Source organism: Limulus polyphemus, unplaced genomic scaffold (genome assembly GCF_000517525.1).
Source record: "Limulus polyphemus unplaced genomic scaffold, Limulus_polyphemus-2.1.2 Scaffold5277, whole genome shotgun sequence".
NCBI lineage: Eukaryota > Metazoa > Arthropoda > Merostomata > Xiphosura > Limulidae > Limulus > Limulus polyphemus.
The window spans coordinates 10,854-29,697 of record NW_013670887.1 but is presented as its reverse complement, the minus strand read 5'-3'; the positions used below and the strand labels follow the sequence as shown (position 1 = coordinate 29,697).

Genomic DNA, 18,844 nt, shown 5'->3' with positions numbered 1-18,844 from the left:
TGTTTAATTTGTATTAAGTGAGTCTTAACTGTTTTATTTTTAGTTCTTTGGCAGCATCATGTTTAATTTGTATTAAGTGAGTCTTAACTGTTTTATTTTTAGTTCTTTGGCAGCATCATGTTTAATTTGTATTAGTTTAGTCTTAAACGTTTTACTTTTGGTTCTTTGTTTAATTTAAGAAGTTGCTTGAGTGACATAAACAATATGAAAAATAATTCATATGTGCAATGTGACCTACAGACCTGGTATATAGTTTACTACTGCGAGATTGAGACTGTTGTAGCCTTAGGTTTTCTAATTTGACAGGGCTTGGAATGAAACCAACTTCACATCCTTCTTTAACAAGCCTTCCAATCCACCAATCATTGTTGTATTTCTGTTAAAATAAAAGGATGGAATACAGGTTTATTTACCATAAATGTGGCTTATTTCTAAAGTTCTTCTAGCAGCATAATATAAAAAAAAATTCATATAGCTGTCAATAATAATATCTTAAATTTACTACTCTTTGTATGTTTAAATATAAGTAAATATCTAATTACTGTACCATGCATACCTTGGGTTAAAAACATAATTTAGGTGACTGTGTTCTTATGTAATCAAGAAAACATTAGACTTGTAATAATCAGTAAACTTATGACCAAATATGAATTTTTTAAACCTTTCTCTCTGGACAGCAAGTTACATATTTTGTACACTTCAAACCTACCTTCTAGATACACTTTACATACTTATATGTTATCCGAAATTCTGTCGTATTATTACCAGCTGAAATATTCGTATGTGTGATACCATTATTAATCAAAATATGTAAATAACAGTCTTGACAAAGTCAAGATAACAAGTTTTTAATACATATTCAACACTAAACTTTAAAAACAAGTGTACCTGATTCAAAACACTGTTAAAATGGAGAATAAAAAAATTAAAACATCTTGTTATTATTCACAGATATAATTTTAGTTTTATTAGATCCGAATGAGTCAGTTAAGCCTTTTTTCTGCAAGAAACATGTCTTTGTCCAAATAGTAAATGTCTCAAAGTTGTAACTGAATGACATGTATACAACTTGTGGACTCTCACCAGCACTCAAAATAGTGAGTTTTATCAACTGCATGGCACCACCACGAAGTTTTATTATACAAGTTTGATAATTAATTTTTCTTCATGAAATTCACATAAATGTATACATATAAAAATATTTATATACATGTAACTTTGTCAGTTTTCTTCGATTGCAACTGACAACGTTTTACAAATAGGTTTGTATAAGGCACTGAAGGAGCTTTGTATCTGTAACAACATTTTGGTTTGCTGTTAGATATCTACAAAATCTTTAAGCCTTCATATGTACTTTTCTGGAAGTTCAGATATGCTGTATCTTGAAACCCTTAGAACCTTCATTAGTTTAGTGTACGAACTTAAGACTAACCTGAGTATCTTTAGCTGGCTGAACCTTGTAAGATGTTATTGAAGTTATGGCCATAAACACTGTTAACAGTAAGGGTACTCAAATGACAAAACAATGTATTCTAATCTCCATAAGTATGAAAAGCATACTAAATTAGTTATACATTACTGGTTCATTTTTAGTTCTTATCTGATTCAAAGTTAACGAAACTTAATGGAAAATATAAAACTGTTAAACCCTTTTTTTTCAATTAATGGAAGCTCACACAAAGTTTTAACATGTAGGATTCCATTATGTTCTCTTAAAATATACATCGTCATAAGTAGCCTACAGCTGATTTCTCCAAGCCCGTTCCCTTGGCTGTGGTTGCACTAGATAGTAGATAGGGACAGTGGAAATCTCGTTAATCCATTCATGCGCGTCACTAACTAGATGACGAGGCATTTGGCTACCTGAAGAGAGTCATAGTTATATATATATTTATTATTGTTACAAAATAAACTGCTGAATATTGTAAAGTGTTAAAATATGATTTGATAGTAAACACTCTTGAAAATATAAGACACACCTCTTTGATATGGAGAAAATCTCTAACTTCGAAGGAAATGGCACATCCATGCACAGGGCTATCGTCATCCAATGTTCCATCATAAGCAACGTTAGTACGAACAGCAAATGCCACAGGCTTTGTCTTTAGAAATAAATAAATACTTTTTTAAACCGTAAAATGAAGCAAAGTATGAGTTGAAAAAACAATGGTTAAAGAGATGAATCTTAGAATAAACTTAGAATTTTTTCTGTATACAAAATGCACCAAAACTTTTCACAATTAAAGCCAAATAAAATAAACTTATAGTTTTGAAAGTATTTAGTTTGCAATGGATAAAACTATCAACATTTTAACTAGTTAAAAACATTTCAATTTAATGTTATCAACACTAGCTTTTGTAAGTCCAAGTAACTGGATAACAGACATTGAAGTTTTACATGTCTGTGGATTGAGAAAAATGTCTGATATCATTTATGTAAATTATTCCCAACTTTGTTTCAAATGGGGGCTCCACTGGCTAGTTTCAATCCCATAAAATTTCTAGACCTCTTTATACCATGTCAACTTTTTAACATTCTTTTATTTTACACTGTAAAACAATATACTTCAGTAGCTGTATCTAAGGTACATTTTTAATCATTTTGTGGACCGGATGAGATCTCCCTAGAAGATGGCAGTTGGGAACCTCTGACTTAAAATTCTTACCTTGTGAATGATCTTTTAAGCTATTGAGTTTTACACAGTAAGCAGGTTTTACTTTACCTGTCCATTATCCAAAGTATTAACTCATTGGTTTAACTGACTAGAGGAAGTCACAGTTTTGGGCAACACAATACACAGTAAGCAGGTTTTACTTCACCTGTCCATTATTAAACCAATGATTTAATACTTTGAATTGTGTTGCCCAACACTGTGGCTTCCTCTAGTCAGGCTCTCAGAGCTTTACTTTTTCTTAACTTAGGAAAGAGAAGTATGATGATTATTCATACAGGTCCAAAGTTCCCCAATATTTGATACTCCTTCCTGTACCTTTAATCAAGACTCCTAAAATTCTTCACTACGTCTAACTGGTTGACAACAGTGCCACAGTTTCAATAACACAATCCAATAATCAATATGCAGTTTCATTTTCCCTATTTTACTATTTCCTGTTTGTTTGTTTTTTCCTTCTCAATTCATGCCCCCTTTTCTCCTTTTCCATGACCCAAAATTTCTTGAACTTTCAAAATCTCAAATTATTCTCATATCTTTTGGACAATTTTTCAGAAAAATATTTACTCAAACTCAAGCCAAAAGCCAGGTATAAGCTGAAGGATCAAAATAGGAGAAAACCCAACTAGGTTTAGATTGGCTAAAATATACAACACAGTCCATCTATTGTGCAATTATAAACTATACTGACACTGGTTTCCATAATATTATGATGCAAATTAAATACATCTTTTAAGTATATTATAATGAGAACTTACAGTTCTAGTAATTTCTAGTAGTTAATACAACAAAGTAAAAGCTGTGCAAAGAAAAAATATTTTGTTAATTTAAGGGTATTTGAAATTGCATTGGGTAAATATATCCCAAAACCATAACAGACGTACATAAATTTTTAACATAATCAAAGGGGTAAGATTATCTAAAGAGTATATGAAAGTACAGAACCAAATTAGCTAACAAATGTGAAAATAAGTGATCAAAAACAACAGAAAAGAACAAAATAAATATTATTAAAAAAATCAAAGGAATAAAAATGGGTAAAAACAGAAAAAGATACCAATTTATTTGGATTAATAGTATCTATAACCCTACCAGTAAATATCAGGTTATACTCTTTGAATTCATACATTACATTTTGTAAGCCAAAATAAATCTTTAAATACAGATTTTTGTATATGCCAAGTAGAAAGGGCAACAGTATTCATTTCATGGCAATACTACCCAGATTTCACCTTACATGTGTTTGTAAATAGTCAAAATAAAGAATTACATGATAAGTAATTAACATTTTTGTGTGTCTTGAGGTTCTAATTGAATGAAGTGTTTTATTCTTGTCATATTTTGACTTGACTTGTTTTCACTGATAATGATACATATGCATGATTAAATGATATTTTGGTCAACAATGTACACCACTGTCCACCTTTTTAATGTTTTATAATGAAAGTCCTAAATATTTTTAATTACTGACAAAATTTAAGGACAACAAGGGATCTGTTGGTCTGTATAGGTTGTCCCATACACTAAACTCTGCAATATACACCAGATTTGAAAGTAATCCATTCCAAAGACCAACCAGTCTGTTACAAGAATAAATCAGTCTTAGCTGATGATGACTCTTACCCAGCCAAAATTTATACTTGTGTCCTCTAGTCCTACCATTTTCCTCCACTTAAGTATGAAAAAACATGAAACATCAACACTATCGATTCTTTTAACAATCTTTTACACCTCAATCAGTTCCCCTCTGTACTCTTTTCAATAATTCAATGTCTTTCCTAAGGTAAGGAACTCAAGACTGAACACAATACTCCAATGAGGCCTATCCATTGACCTATACAATGTAATTACAATGGGCATTCATTTCATTACAGTTCTAATATTATTAAACCTTTTAAATTTCTGTATTTTTCTCCATTTAGTCTGCCTTCTTTAACTTGTTATTCCCAGTGTGTCACTAATGTGTGTTTTTGTACATACAACTTAACCTGTCAACATACACACACACAAACATATGTAACAAAAATAACATTGAACTTCATATCAGCTAGCACTATTCAGAGGATGCCAAACAACTGTGAATTTACAATTCTGATTCTATACCATTCATATCATGAAACAATTAATTTTCTTGGATACTTTACGATTTAGACAAATTACTCAGTATATTATACAATTCTAAAAAAAAAAAACAATTCCTTATTTTAACATTTCATACTGACAGTGCAACTTTACTGTAACCAATGTAACGTGTCAAAGCTCATTCTAATAAAACCATTCTGTTACGAGTGTAGGAATCTATTTTTCATTTCCTTATATAATTCAACCTTAATAAACATTCCGAAAATGGTTCTTCAAATAATTAAAATTTTATATGAAACCAGTTGAATATTGTACAATAAATTATAACCATCAAAGTTTTACGATCCATAATATTCAGCAACACAAACACAGATACATATTTTGAGCATATAATCTATGGACAACAAGGGACCTGTTAGTCCATCAAGAACACCCCATCTACTAAACTTTAAAATGAAAATACAACACTCAAAAAGCCAGCCCGCTATCATCCAAATATTTATCAAGCCTTCCCTTAAACCTTCTAAAATTAATTGCATCCACCACATCTGAAGGCAACCCATTCCAAATGTCAACCACCCTGTCTTAGCTGAAGACGACTCTTATCCTATCAGAATTTATGTTTCAGTTACCATTATGTACAAAAAAGTACGATGCATTAACACTCTCTATTCTCTTAACAACCTTAAACCCCTCAACGAGATCCGACATAACTCTTTTTCAAAATAAAACAGTTTCAGAGATCTTGCATATCCTCATATGATAACCTCTCCATTCCAAGTATCATCCTAGTAGCCCTCCTCTGAACCATTTCAAACAGTTTCTTGTCCTTCTTAGAGTAAAGAGTCCAAGACTGAACACAGTACTCCAAATGTGGCCTAACCAATGACCTATATAATGACATTATAACCTCTTTAGACTTACTTTAAATATTTTGGTAGATACAACCTAAAATCCTATTTGTCCTACCACTTCTTTTCTCATCTCTAATTTTTTTTTCTATTGGTAACCAAAATCTCGTTATTCCTGATCTCCATCTGCAGCAAAACATCAAACATAATTGAGCAATGATCACTTGCACCCAAATGTTTCCCCATCTTCACCCTATCAGTTATTTATATATTGGTAGTTATCAATAACTCTAATAAAATAGCATTGTTTCTAGTTGGTTTTGTCACCAGTTGGTGACAAAATCCATCCTGAAAGACTTCTAAAAACCTGTCTCCCTCATGGTTTAACTCTAACATTTCCCATAATTATAAACTAATTTATGGTTAAATTCATTATCTCACCGTAGACATTCTCATTAATTTCATCAGTTACATCTGCTGGTCTGTAACAACTTCCAACTAAAAGCCTTCTCCCCCCCTTATAACCAATAACAGATTCAAACTCTTTGTTACTAGTTTTAATATCCTCAACTTCAACAGGATGTAACAGAAATTTTACACATAGAGCCACTCCTTCCCCTCTTTATAGCACTCAATCCATATTAAATACCAATAACTCTGCATTTCAAAGAAATTCCTATCATCGATAATGTCCACATTTAACTAGTTACTCCCATTAGTTGAAAATCCTCTGTTTCGACTATGCTCTAAAAATCATCTATTTTATTCCTTACCATTCCAGCATTACAATAATAACAGTTTGGCCTATTATTAAAACTAATTTTGTACATTACAATAAACTGTTATGATTGTAATGTACAAAATTAGTATTAATGATAGGCTAAACTGTTATTATTGTAATGTACAAAATTAGTATTAATGATAGGTCAAACGGTTATTATTGTAATGTACAAAATTAGTTTTAATGATAGGCTAAACTGTTATTATTGTAATGTACAAAATTAGTTTTAATGATAGGCTAAACTGTTATTATTGTAATGTACAAAATTAGTTTTAATGATAAGCTAAACTGTTATTATTGTAATGTACAAAATTAGTTTAATGATAGGCTAAACTGTTATTATTGTAATGTACAAAATTAGTTTTAATGATAAGCTAAACTGTTATTGGAATGCAGCTGAGACATAATTGTGGGAATGAAATCATAAGTAGGTCACTGGTGGGAGGGGGATGCTAGGCTTACCTTAATATATAAGGACAAGCAGGTTGGATTTGTGAAATCAATTAAACGAGAAAAGGAAGCTTTTTGTAATGGATGGCTTACATTTAAATAGCGTAAGGGCTGGGTTACTTGAAAAGAGGGTGTGAACTTAACTTTAAGGGCAGCTTTAAACTGGGACTAGACAATGGTGAGGGCCAGAATAATGAAGAGAAAATAAAATGTTGAGAAAATTATAGTGTAGGAACAAAGTACAAAATTAGTTTTAATGATAGGCTAAACTGTTATTATTGTAATGTACAGAATTAGTTTTAATGATAGACCAAACTATTATTATTGTAATGTACAAAATTAGTATTAATGATAGACCTAACAGAATTAATATGTTTTGGTCCTTTTCTTTAAATACCTTTATCAATCCCTCGTATGAATAAGCTCCTCTGATATCCCTTTCCTATATCATTATCGCCTATGTGCATTACAAAGATTGTATCACTGTTTGCACCTCTTACTTATTCCGTCACTTATATCCTCCGCCCCTGGATGGCATAATATAATTATTTCTCCTATCCACATACCATAGTAAAGAATCACTTATAACTATAACCTCCTTAAATTTGTTCATTCCCATCCCTATTTGTCCCTTTTGTTTTCCTTTCCTCTATTAGTTCCCCATTTGAACAAGATAATCACTAAAATCTGTTACTTATCCTCCTCATTACAATAAAATTTACTATTTCTAGCACCTATTAGTAATGTTTCTAACTTCCTAAGAGTCATTATTAGCCACTTTACCCTTCACACGCAAATGCTAAGTTCTTCTTGACCTTTCTCTTTATTTACTGCCCCTACTCTACTTAGTATAGCCTCAAATTTCTCTTCCATCCTGAAACTCTACATACAACTTATACATCTTCACTGTTAGCTTCCTGAGTTCCCAAATAAAACCCACTTCTTGCACCTATCACACCTTCCAAACCACAAACACTTGCACTACTCTTAACCATTGTAAGCTAATGAACATTAAATACAAGTAGCCTACTGACAACACTGTTAAGCCTAATGTCAGTGTTAATCCTTTCACTGCAGCTAGGGTTTTTAATTTCCAGTGCCCCCACCCCCCCCTCACACTGAGACTGGGACAAATGTTTCCCCACTGTCATTTAAAATTGCTGCGCATGACAAATGGGAGTAAAATGAGTTGGAAAGTATTTATTGGCATCCCGACTAATGTTGATATATGGTTTCCTTCAATGTTTTCCACTCAGCCCTTCAGTAACTAACAAGATGCGTAAGCGGAATGTATGACAGATGCATGCTGACCATGCTAGAGTAGTGAGTAGTAACCCTAATTACTAGGTAAATATGCTTGACAGTGAGTCAAGTTGTGTTTAAATGTGTGATGATGAAGAGGCAATGAGACAAGGGGATGCTATCTCTCCATCTAGTGATGACAGCCAAGATAATGAATCTGGACCCAACAGAGGAAGGCATCGACAATGGGAAACATTTGTCTCAGTAGCAGTGTGAGGGGGTGGGAGCACTGGAAAATATACTTCCAAGCCACAGCGAATGGGTTAAATATATTACAGTATTTTATAACTAGCTTATATTTTCACTAAAGTAATAGTTTTATTTTTAAAATAAGAATATATATTAAGCCTGGTTTACAATATACCAATAAGCTAAATTGTTGCTAAAGTCATATAACACTCACTAAGACTAATCTAACACTTGTAATACTTACGCCATGAACAGTATTGAATTCAGGGGGGGATTCCCCCTGTGCAACCCTCCTGAAATATTTTAACTATTTTTTTCCTTTTTACAGACATTACTTTTTCTTTTTTTACAGAGTGATGTTAATAACTTAATGAAAGTCGTGACACATGAGTCAGGATTTACTATAATTTCATCGAACACATGGACAGAATGATCATACAAAGAGAATAATGCAAAATTCTGGTGACTTCTCAAAGAAAGGCGTGTTTGGCCTTGACAGCTAGCCAATGTGTATTACGAGAAGGAGAGGCTTGTATCATAGAATCCAGAATTAAGAGTTAGATCGTATAAGGTAAACATAGACTTATTACTGAACATTTTTCAAATTTCTCAAGGTGTGTAGACACTAATAGACGTCTGGACGTTTCTAGAAAAGCAGTTCATTGCTTTATAAGCCTGTGTTGAAACTATTTGTATAGTAATGTTATCTGGTTGTTTTGTGCATTTTTTAACGTTGTGATTTGAACTTTTCTGTGGTGAAGTATGTCACAGAAATCAATTCTATAGTTTGTTACAAAGAAACCTAGACTACAGGTAGTGAGTAGTGGTACTGATGCTGAGTCTCTGGCTCAAACTGAAGTTAAGCAGCCGAGTGATGTTGATTCGTTAACTCATGCTACTGCAACTTCTTCAGTTAAATACCAGAAGAAATTGGAAGAGAAATATGAATGGCTGCTTTTTAAACCATTCTTTTGATGGAAGTTTTGTAAGTACTGCCAAGAATTAAAAAAACAAAATGATTTAGATGCACTACATAGAACAGGTGGTGTTTCCATAACAACTCTGTTCATCAACTTTCAAAAAGCAACTGGGAATACCAGGAAACTCGACAAACATTCTAAATATGAGAAACATGCTCAAGCAATGCATAAGCTTCATGAAGAAGGTCTTAAAAGACCAGTTCATAGTTTACTTGTTCAACAGTCGAGTCAGGAATGTAGTCGCAACAGGGAAGAAATGGATACGTTTGTGAGAAGCTTCTACTTCTTAGCAAAAGAAGAAATCCCACACACTATGACATATGAACATTTGATTTCTCCTCATCTTATACTCTCTAAAACAATAGATGGAATATCAGAGCAACTGTTTGACATACGTAAACAAAGCTGGAGTTAAGAATTCTTTCAGCTGCATGAACTGTAATACGCTAATAAAGTTGATGGAACAAAACACACTTCAAAGCTCCACGAAAATTAGCATCGAGAGGCCTAATGTACTTTCAGACACCTTGTTCTCAAGGGCTATCAACATATATGCACAGAAAAAACTCAGACACATTAATTTTTTTCTAAGGGTAGCTACAGTGAAACATCTGAACATATTTTGGGTTACTTTTTCTTGTTTGCAAATTTATTTAAATGTGATAACCAATAATAATAAAATATATCATTGTAAACTTGTGAAGTCAAGTATTTTAATTCCCATTTTGTCAAACCTGAATTTTAATTCATTCCTACAGCTTCTCATCACCCCCCAATCCAGTGGAAAGGTCTGGATTCAACACTGACCACGAAGCCCTAATTTAACACTTTAATTATGATCAGAAGTCCTTATTTCCTTGGCTGAATAATGGGTTATGCAAATACCTAGCACTGAATTAATTTAACAATGTACGAATTCCTTCATCATTTGTGTTAAGTAGCACCTGAATTATCTGTGCAATGATTTGTGTTAAGTAGCACCTGAATTATCTGTGCAATGATTTGTGTTAAGTAGCACCTGAATTATCTGTGCAATGATTTGTGTTAAGTAGCACCTGAATTATCTGTGCAATGATTTGTGACACACTAAATTGCACATTTCTCCTATGTCTCAAATGAACAATATTTTGTGCTTGACTTAAATGGAAACCATTTTTATATTTTATTAAACTATAAGGTAGTTTTCATTAATAGAAACACTCGAAAGAAATACTAAATGATAAACAAGTTTTAATCGAATGCAAATACAAGCAACAGTACTCACTGGCTAAATTATTAGTTTAAATCTAGAAAAACCTTTGGGATTTTCATGCTAGCATAAACTATATTTATTATTTAATGTTATAAAAAATACCTTAGCCTTCTCAAGCTTTAAAAGAGCCTGCCTCTCAGTCTCCCGCCGAAGCGCCTCTCTTTCCTCGTCCAGAGACAGGTCTGACGATGGTTGGCTATAATTTGAATCTGCAGATCCCTGAAAAATATTTTAAGTTCACATATAAATAATACTCTTGTATTCACTTACATATATAAATTACTTGAACCTGCAACAATTATATCAAATTTGTTTACCAAACCAATTTATATAAGGAATTTATAAGTCAATCAAAATGAAGACAACATAATATGTCAATAAACAATGTAGTATATTATAAGTGTCGTAATCTTGTTTATAATCAAACTTCGTTTTCCTTCGAAGACATCGATTGCTAATATGATACGCATTTGAATGTAAAAAAACTTAGATGTGGAGTTGCTACCAAGTTCTCACTTAGAATATATATACATATAACACGTTGGTGAATCAGTCAATTCTCAGCATACTGTAAAGTGTAGGCTTGAACAAAATTTACTAAGCTATGGTTAAAACGTCAAAAATTGCAAAACATTGAAAACAAATAGGCCTCAGAATTGCTATAAAAACAGTGGTTATCTGCAGTTTTTTTGTTGTGGTTGTTTTTTTACATATCTCCTTAATCCATCAGTTGTGGCTCAAAATCACTGGTGTGTGATAAATAGCATTTCATAACTTATGAGAGACCAAAGATAGTTCTTTCTGAAGTGCTATTTTCTACACAAATTTGATTTCGAGCCGTAACGAACAAGTAAGAAGAATATGGGAAAAAAAGGCCTCCGCATTTAACCTGTTTTTATAAAAAAGTTATTAACTACCAATAAGCTATAAAGAAAATGTTATAAAAATGTCTCTCTTTTAAATCAAGTTTAAAAACAAGCTGAAAAATCATATCTACCAATGTATTATACAGTGATCTAGATTCATCTGTGGCATTGTTATTATAAACAACCAAATGAGTTGAATTTAAAAGTCCAAGATTGACATAAGTAAATTTGTAAACAAATCGTACATATTCTACAATATTAGCACTTAATGTTGTCTCAAAGCTTAACACATCATAAGTTTCTTAAACTTACAGCATAGCTGGTATGTATCATGAATCTCTATACTGAACTGGTTTGAGGACCGAACCTTTCACATGAAGAAAATGGAAGTTATATAGATTTATTAGTCCCTTTTCATATTTCACTTTCTAAGACATAATGTAAAGTTTAAGTTACAGCCTGTATCTAAAGTGCCAGTGTTTGTTGCATGGCATTGTAAAAATAAAATAAGAGCTGGTTCCGTGTTGTTTCAATAACAAGTTCACATGTTTTTTCTCCATGAATAAATTAACATAAATTGATTTGCCACTGCCTAGATATTAGTATAACATTGTTGGATATAGTACTAAGTAACTTAAGGCCCAATGGCAGTAACATTACTCGGTGCTACTATAACGTGCAGTCTAGAAAGATATTTACACTATAGTGTGCAGACTACAGAGATGCTATCATCTTCACCATTTTAACTTTTGTTTATTTGAAACTGGTGTCATTTATTATAAATAATGTTTTTAAACTAATAAAGTACAAGATACCGTTACATAACATTTTGAAGGCAAATATAATTAGAATGAAATAAATTCTAACAATCGAAACTAGCACAATTAAAACCTAAACTTAAGGTACTTTTTTTGGAACACACAACTTATTAATTATTATTATTTACTGAACAAGAACATGGATAGATATAAATCAGTTAGCAATAAATTATGTTTTAGTGACTCATTAAAATGGTGATGATGATAGTATCTGTGTAGATTGGATGCTATAGTGTAAATACCTTTGTACACCAAACACTATAGTAACACCCACTGCTCATCTGAGACAAACTTTGACTTTTGATAACATACAAGTTTCGAGTTTTCCCTTAGTTTTATTATGATGTGGTAGTTCTAGTAGTCAACTCAAGTCGATTTTAGCATTTTCAAATTCCATGAAGTTTTCTGTGGAGACAACTCGTTTAAAATGGATTGTTAATAATAACATTTGGAGAGTGAACTGGTATCCAAAAGCCTTTAGGTTGTGCTTTAAACATTTTGAAAACAAGGTCAAAATGTTTCACTCAGAGACAATGCTTTGCCCATTGCATTTTCATTTCCTGAGGACCTAGAAAAGGTATACCATCATCACGATTTCAAAGTATGCTGTTCTAATTATTCAAACATTTCTTTAAACTGTCGAAACTTGGGATGTGTTTATTCTTAGAAAATGTCGGGTTGATATTAAGCTGCCTAATTTTGTTTGAATTCATTATTATATAACGTTTATCAATTGCTGAAGTCTTTTTTCTGGATAATTTTTGCTGTAACAAAGCTAAATAAGTAAATGAAATCATGCCTAAACCTGGCAATATACTTATCAATAGGAAATTTTTAGCATATTTTAAATTAACTACTTATAGTATTCTAATATGTATCCTAAAAGAACATCTCTGTGAAATCAGTGAGAATATATTTGAAATTTAATGAGAAGTTACAATACCACTGTTATTTTTATAAAGATTCATTTCTGTACTTAAGCCAATATAATGGTGCTTGTTGCTAAGTCTGTCTATGCAGTCAAAAATGTTTGAGTGGTAGTACAGTATTTCTTTAGAAGTTAATAATGAATAAATATGATAATAATTACAACAGTCAGCGATAAATAAGGTTGTATATGTAATGAAGTATTCATTTAAAAAAAATAGTAAAAAAATATAAACGGCTTTAGTAAATTATTGATTCAAGTTATATATCACGATTCATTTGCAGTTTGCCAAAAAAAAGGACACCAGTATGAAAGTAAATCAATTCAAGTACACTTGACAATGTTGCTTCAGATCCACTTATCACAAGTACAACATCTGTCCAGAGCAATGCTAAAGATCGAATAATTCTAGGTCATGGCTATCATGTTGTACACGACAGAACTACAACCTCTAGAAGAAAAACTGACAAAACAGTTGATCATCTGAACACACCTGGAAAAAAAAATCAAAGTTTTCAAGACAAAATAGCAGGCATATGAAATGCACTGTTATACACTAAAGGTTACTATGCAAGCTCAGAGAAAAGAAAATTTAATATCCACCAATAGCACTTTTTCTGATACTTGTTTGGAAATCTTTAAAAGGACACTGCTTATTAAAATGAAAAATAAATTGAATGGCAAAGTATATTTCCAACTTTTGCCATGACAGTTTTACTCCACCGAGACCAATAATTTTGTAAGGCAAATAATTTTAATCTTTCTCCAACATATTCGTCTATTAAACGAAAGTAGTATCAAGGCATTATGGGACATTACACAAGAAGTGTGATTGTTTCTCTACACAGCAACTGAAAAGCACTTGGTGATTTGTTTCTTTATCAATGGCATGACCAAATGTGGTATCATTTACATCTGTGGCATTGGTTAATAATGATCCATGTTAGCAGTTGGTGCCAATATGTCATCAGCAAAGTTAGAGCTGTGTTTTTTTCATCCTAGCAATGAAAAAAATGCACAAATTATGTCGCACTTGATATATTCCATATGCTAAAGGTCAATCGAAACACTTTTGTACGTGAGAAAAATTTTAAACTGTGTATACGTTGAATACATTAAACGTCAGTTTTACCAATTGGCACAAACTGTATGAACTTCTTACAACTAGAGAATAAATCAAGATCAATGCACAGCTGAAAGCAGATAAATTAAAGTTAACTCTGCATACAAGCTTTAAGTTAAAGTATGACAGATGCCACAAAATCGTTCAGTACACTTGAAGGTTGAAATTCAACTAACTTAAGTTTAAATGAACCGAGATCACAGTTAGGTTTATAAGAATATTTGATAGACCCTTTGCTTTTTGAACTCCAGAAATCCATTGTCTAAGAATTACAAGAGTTTAATGAATCATTTTGGAAACGTTTTTCTAGTAGAAACAGAAAAGTTTATTTTTAGTTACCCGACTTCACCAGGTAAAGAATGTATGCAACTCGGGTTAAAAATCACTTACTGGATTTCTAACTGCAACCAAATCTGTGTAGCAATTATATAAAACTTTAACATCAGTGTCCACACTATCATTGAAGTATCTTTTAACATATAGATTAAACCAGGTTTACTTGGAACATATTTTTTCTACTGTCAGGCTATCTTGAAGTTGTCAGTTGTAACTTGGAGTTGTAATAAAAATCCAACTGTTCAACAGTTCAAAACAACATATAAATGACTGCTCATGCATCATGAAATAATAAAGCAGGACATTGCACTATGCAGGATGAAGAATAAATCCTGCATGGTACTTCCTAGTGGTTCTGCAGACACATTAGAAGTGTATGATCTTGCAATATACCAGTCTAAACTGGATGACCATGATAACAAAGGTGTACCAAGTTTGAAACACACCTTTCTTTTTGCAATGAAGCAACCGTTGCATGGTTGGTTATGTAGTTAAAATAGAACACACACACAAAAAAAGAATGCATTGTTGTGATTGTTTGAAGGCCTTAACAAATGAAAATTCTAGAAATTTATTAATTTTACCAAAAATAAAAGTTATTACTAATCAATAATGTTTGGTAATGACGTCAGTAAATTTGCAAAAAAAAGTAGCAGGTGAAAAATTTGAGAAAGAAGCTTTATAAATTAATTCAAATATCAATACTACACACTTTATCAGTTTATGGCGTATAAATATATATGTACATATGACAAAATGTTCTACTTCACAAAATGTCAAACGTATACAAGACACTCAATTTAATAAGTAATTGTCTTATAATTAATGACAACAAATGTGGAAATGCATATAAATATTGAGTGTTGATAAATCACTTAAGTTTTGTACAATCTCGAAATTAATATATACATTATATTCATACCGCACTTTCTAATTTAACGCATACTTATATAAAACTTATACTGAAATTTGTAATATTATTAACAATAAAACAACCACAATTAAATATAATATTAAGCAATACTATTTTCTGTTAAGTTATTACTCTCTTTATTTTTAAAATGCCAATTTTACAACTTACAAATAAATTTTTGCATTTTATAAACTATATAGCCGTTATATTTTCGTAGTTACTACAAAAATGTAATACCTATGGTGTTCTGAGACCGTTTCACTTCAACATATAAAAGAAATATTTAACATACATTCATTAAGAAGTAATATATAAACAATGTAAAATGACAAAAAATATCTTAAAACTAACAACTGAAATCATCCAAACTGGAAGTGTGAAATATCTACAACACACCCTACCAACCTTAAAATACGCTTACAAATTAACGAGGTTACATGCGGCAATTTATATACCAACAATATGCCTATCACTTGACGTCAGTGACGCTTGCCAATGCGCAATCCTGTTCAGTATTACAATCAATAGTATGTATACATCCACACCTAGAGATATTTGCGCAGGGTCTCCGAAAGTGTATATTTCAAGAGTAAATAAAATCAAAATTAAGAGTAACAAATATTTTTAGTTCTTTGTTTTGAAGTACATATGTTGTGTTGTAGTCTGTAGAGTGAATAAGTCTTACTAGTTATTCATGGTATGGACACGTTTTACTGACGTCATGACAGTACAAATTACAACATTTAGCGTCTCTTATGTGACGTCACTTTAGTGTCTACTGATTGACTGTCAGACAAACACACCACTGTATCGTGGTGCAAATGGTTAAAACAAGTGACCCCTCCAGGCGGCCTTTGGTCCCCCTTCGGAGAAATTGGTATTAGATAATAAAAACAGCATTGCTGCAGTAAAATGGAAAATTATATACACTATTTAACTGTAAAAGTCAAATGTTTTACATTTTATTTAAATAAATCATTTTAATTCATCAAGTTTATCACTATCTAATTCAAAGTTCAAAATGACCTATATATAAATAAACGACTTTATATAAATCAATGTACTGTGTAACTGGTGTAACAGCAGTTTCCAGAATTTACTAGGATAAAGTCTGTAGAATGGAGCACAAACTAAGCTCTATTATCTTTTTTTTTTTTTTTGAATAGCTATTAGTTTGTTTGTTTGTTTTTGAATTTCGAGCAAAGCTGCACGACGGCTAGCGCAGATAGCCGTCCCTAATTTAACAGTGTAAGACCAGAGGTAAGGCAGCTACTCATTACTACCCACCGCCAACTCTTGGGCTACTATTTTCCAACGAATAGTAGGATTGACCGTCACATTATAACGCCCCCACGGCCAAAAGGTGAGACGGGGATTCGAACCTGCGACCCTCAGATTGCGAGCCGAGCGCTCTGACCACCTGGCCATGCCGGACCTATAGCTATTAGATAGTCTTGTCCAAGTAAAAATAAGTTTTTGAAGAAAAGTGTCCATAAAATTCCCAAAAGCATTATAGTATAGAAAACTGTAAACAAACTGGCAGTTTTTATTGTAGATGTGTTTTATTATTCGTTCATTTTAATTTAAAAAAAAATGGTAAAAAATGGTTACCATAGAACATAATGTGTTCCATACGATTCTCGCGGGTTTGAGCAGTATCATTGAGCATGCGCAACCGGAAGTGCACTGGTTTGAAAGACAATTAAAGCAACACCACGTTCACTTTACATTTCAGATGTGCCAATTTCGGGGAGTGGGGGGGGGGGGATGTGGGTCTGTTTTTGTTTTTTATTATTATTATTATTTACTCTAAAAATCACCAAAAGTTAATAAATAGAATGAAAGGGGGGGAGGTCGATGATATTACTGATCCCTGGGCCTGGGCTGGCTCTCGACGCCCCTAGACTGTGGATACTGTAATTCGGCAAAGACTACTTCCCAAAAAACTTCAAATATTATAGGTCTCGAAATAATTCGTCAAAGTACTGCTGAAAAATAGTCACATACAGTTGATTTCGTGGCCAGGTGGTTACGGGCTCGACTGGCAATCTGCGGGTCGCGGGTTCGAATCCCCATCCCACCAAACATCCTCGCCCTTTCAGCCGTGGGGGCGTTATAATGTGACGGTCAATCCCACTATTCGTTGGTAAAAGAAGTAGCTCAATAGTTGGCGGTGGGTGGTGATGACTAGTTTTCTTCTCTCTAGTTTTAGTCTGATAAATTAGGGACGGCTAGCGCAGATAGCCCTCGAGTAGCTTTGCGCGAAACTCAAAACAATCAAACAATACAGTTTGATCACGTGATTAATGACTAATACAAAGGCTTCATTTCTGGAGCGATCACGTGGAGGTGGGGGCGGCAAAAATATCTACCTAAGGTGACATTATAACAGCAAAAACAACACAAGAGATATATGTGCCCTTTTAGCGTTAAAGGCCGTCAGTCTTACTGTTGAGCCACAGGGGATGGCTTTCGACCCCGTATTACAATTTGGTTGATTTACTTGTTTGTTTGTAGTTAAGCACAACGCTAACCAATGACTATCTGTACTCTGCCAACCATGGGTATCAAAACTCGATTCTGAGCATAATAAATCTACATACATTAGCATCCACAGGGTTTATTTTACGTGGGATGGGCCCAAACCATCAGAGAGCACAGGCGATTTGCTTTGAAGTTTGAGTGCGACGCTCTGGCTGATTATGACTTATTTATGCAAACCTAATTTCGTCATTCATATTTAAATAGCACTTTTCTCTGATACATTTTTCAAAAAAAAAAAGGATTCAAATAAATTTTCTTCCAAGCTTCGGGGGAGGGAGCAAATGTTCCGTCTTCCCCTTCCTGCAGACCCCCATGTCCACATACTTACTGCTGAGCCACTGGGGAGTAAATTATTTTTGTAAGTTTTGACTAGTGCTATCTTTCTTATCGTTGAGCAAAACAACCCATGCATATTTAGTAAAAACGTCGATACACGTGACTAAATACTTAAGCCGATTATTATAGTGAGATAGATTAGAAAGTTTCATTAAAATCAGCCTGCCATTAATCATCTATCCCTGAAAGGATCACTCAGATTCTTAGAAATTTGTATTTTACTGGCTTATGTAGTGTGTGTGTGTATATCCTGACGACTTAAACCGGCTTTGACTTGTTTTACAGAGATGGATTTAACCTAATGTTTTTACAGCTCTAAAAAAATGTTGTAATCCACCATAACTGGCAGGTTAAGTATGATTACAATAAAAATGTTGTATTTTACTGGCTTATGTAGTGTGTGTGTGTATATCCTGACGAC

At 32.7% G+C, this 18,844-nt stretch overlaps 1 protein-coding gene across 3 annotated transcripts in view; it reads right to left on the bottom strand.

Annotated features, from left to right (window-relative positions):
* Positions 1-18,844, bottom strand: part of LOC106472371 (voltage-dependent L-type calcium channel subunit beta-2-like) — a 55,120-nt gene that overhangs the window by 29,838 nt on the left and 6,438 nt on the right. For 2 of the 3 annotated variants that reach the window (XM_013933011.2, XM_022400956.1), the window contains exons 2-4: positions 10,662-10,778; positions 1,980-2,102; positions 243-376 (exon numbers count right to left, since the gene is read on the bottom strand). In XM_013933011.2, coding sequence (XP_013788465.2) covers positions 243-376; positions 1,980-2,102; positions 10,662-10,778 — 374 coding nt within the window. Of the gene's footprint in view, positions 1-242; positions 377-1,979; positions 2,103-10,661; positions 10,779-15,894; positions 15,919-18,844 lie in introns of those variants that run through there. The other variant, XM_022400955.1, reaches the window with a different exon arrangement.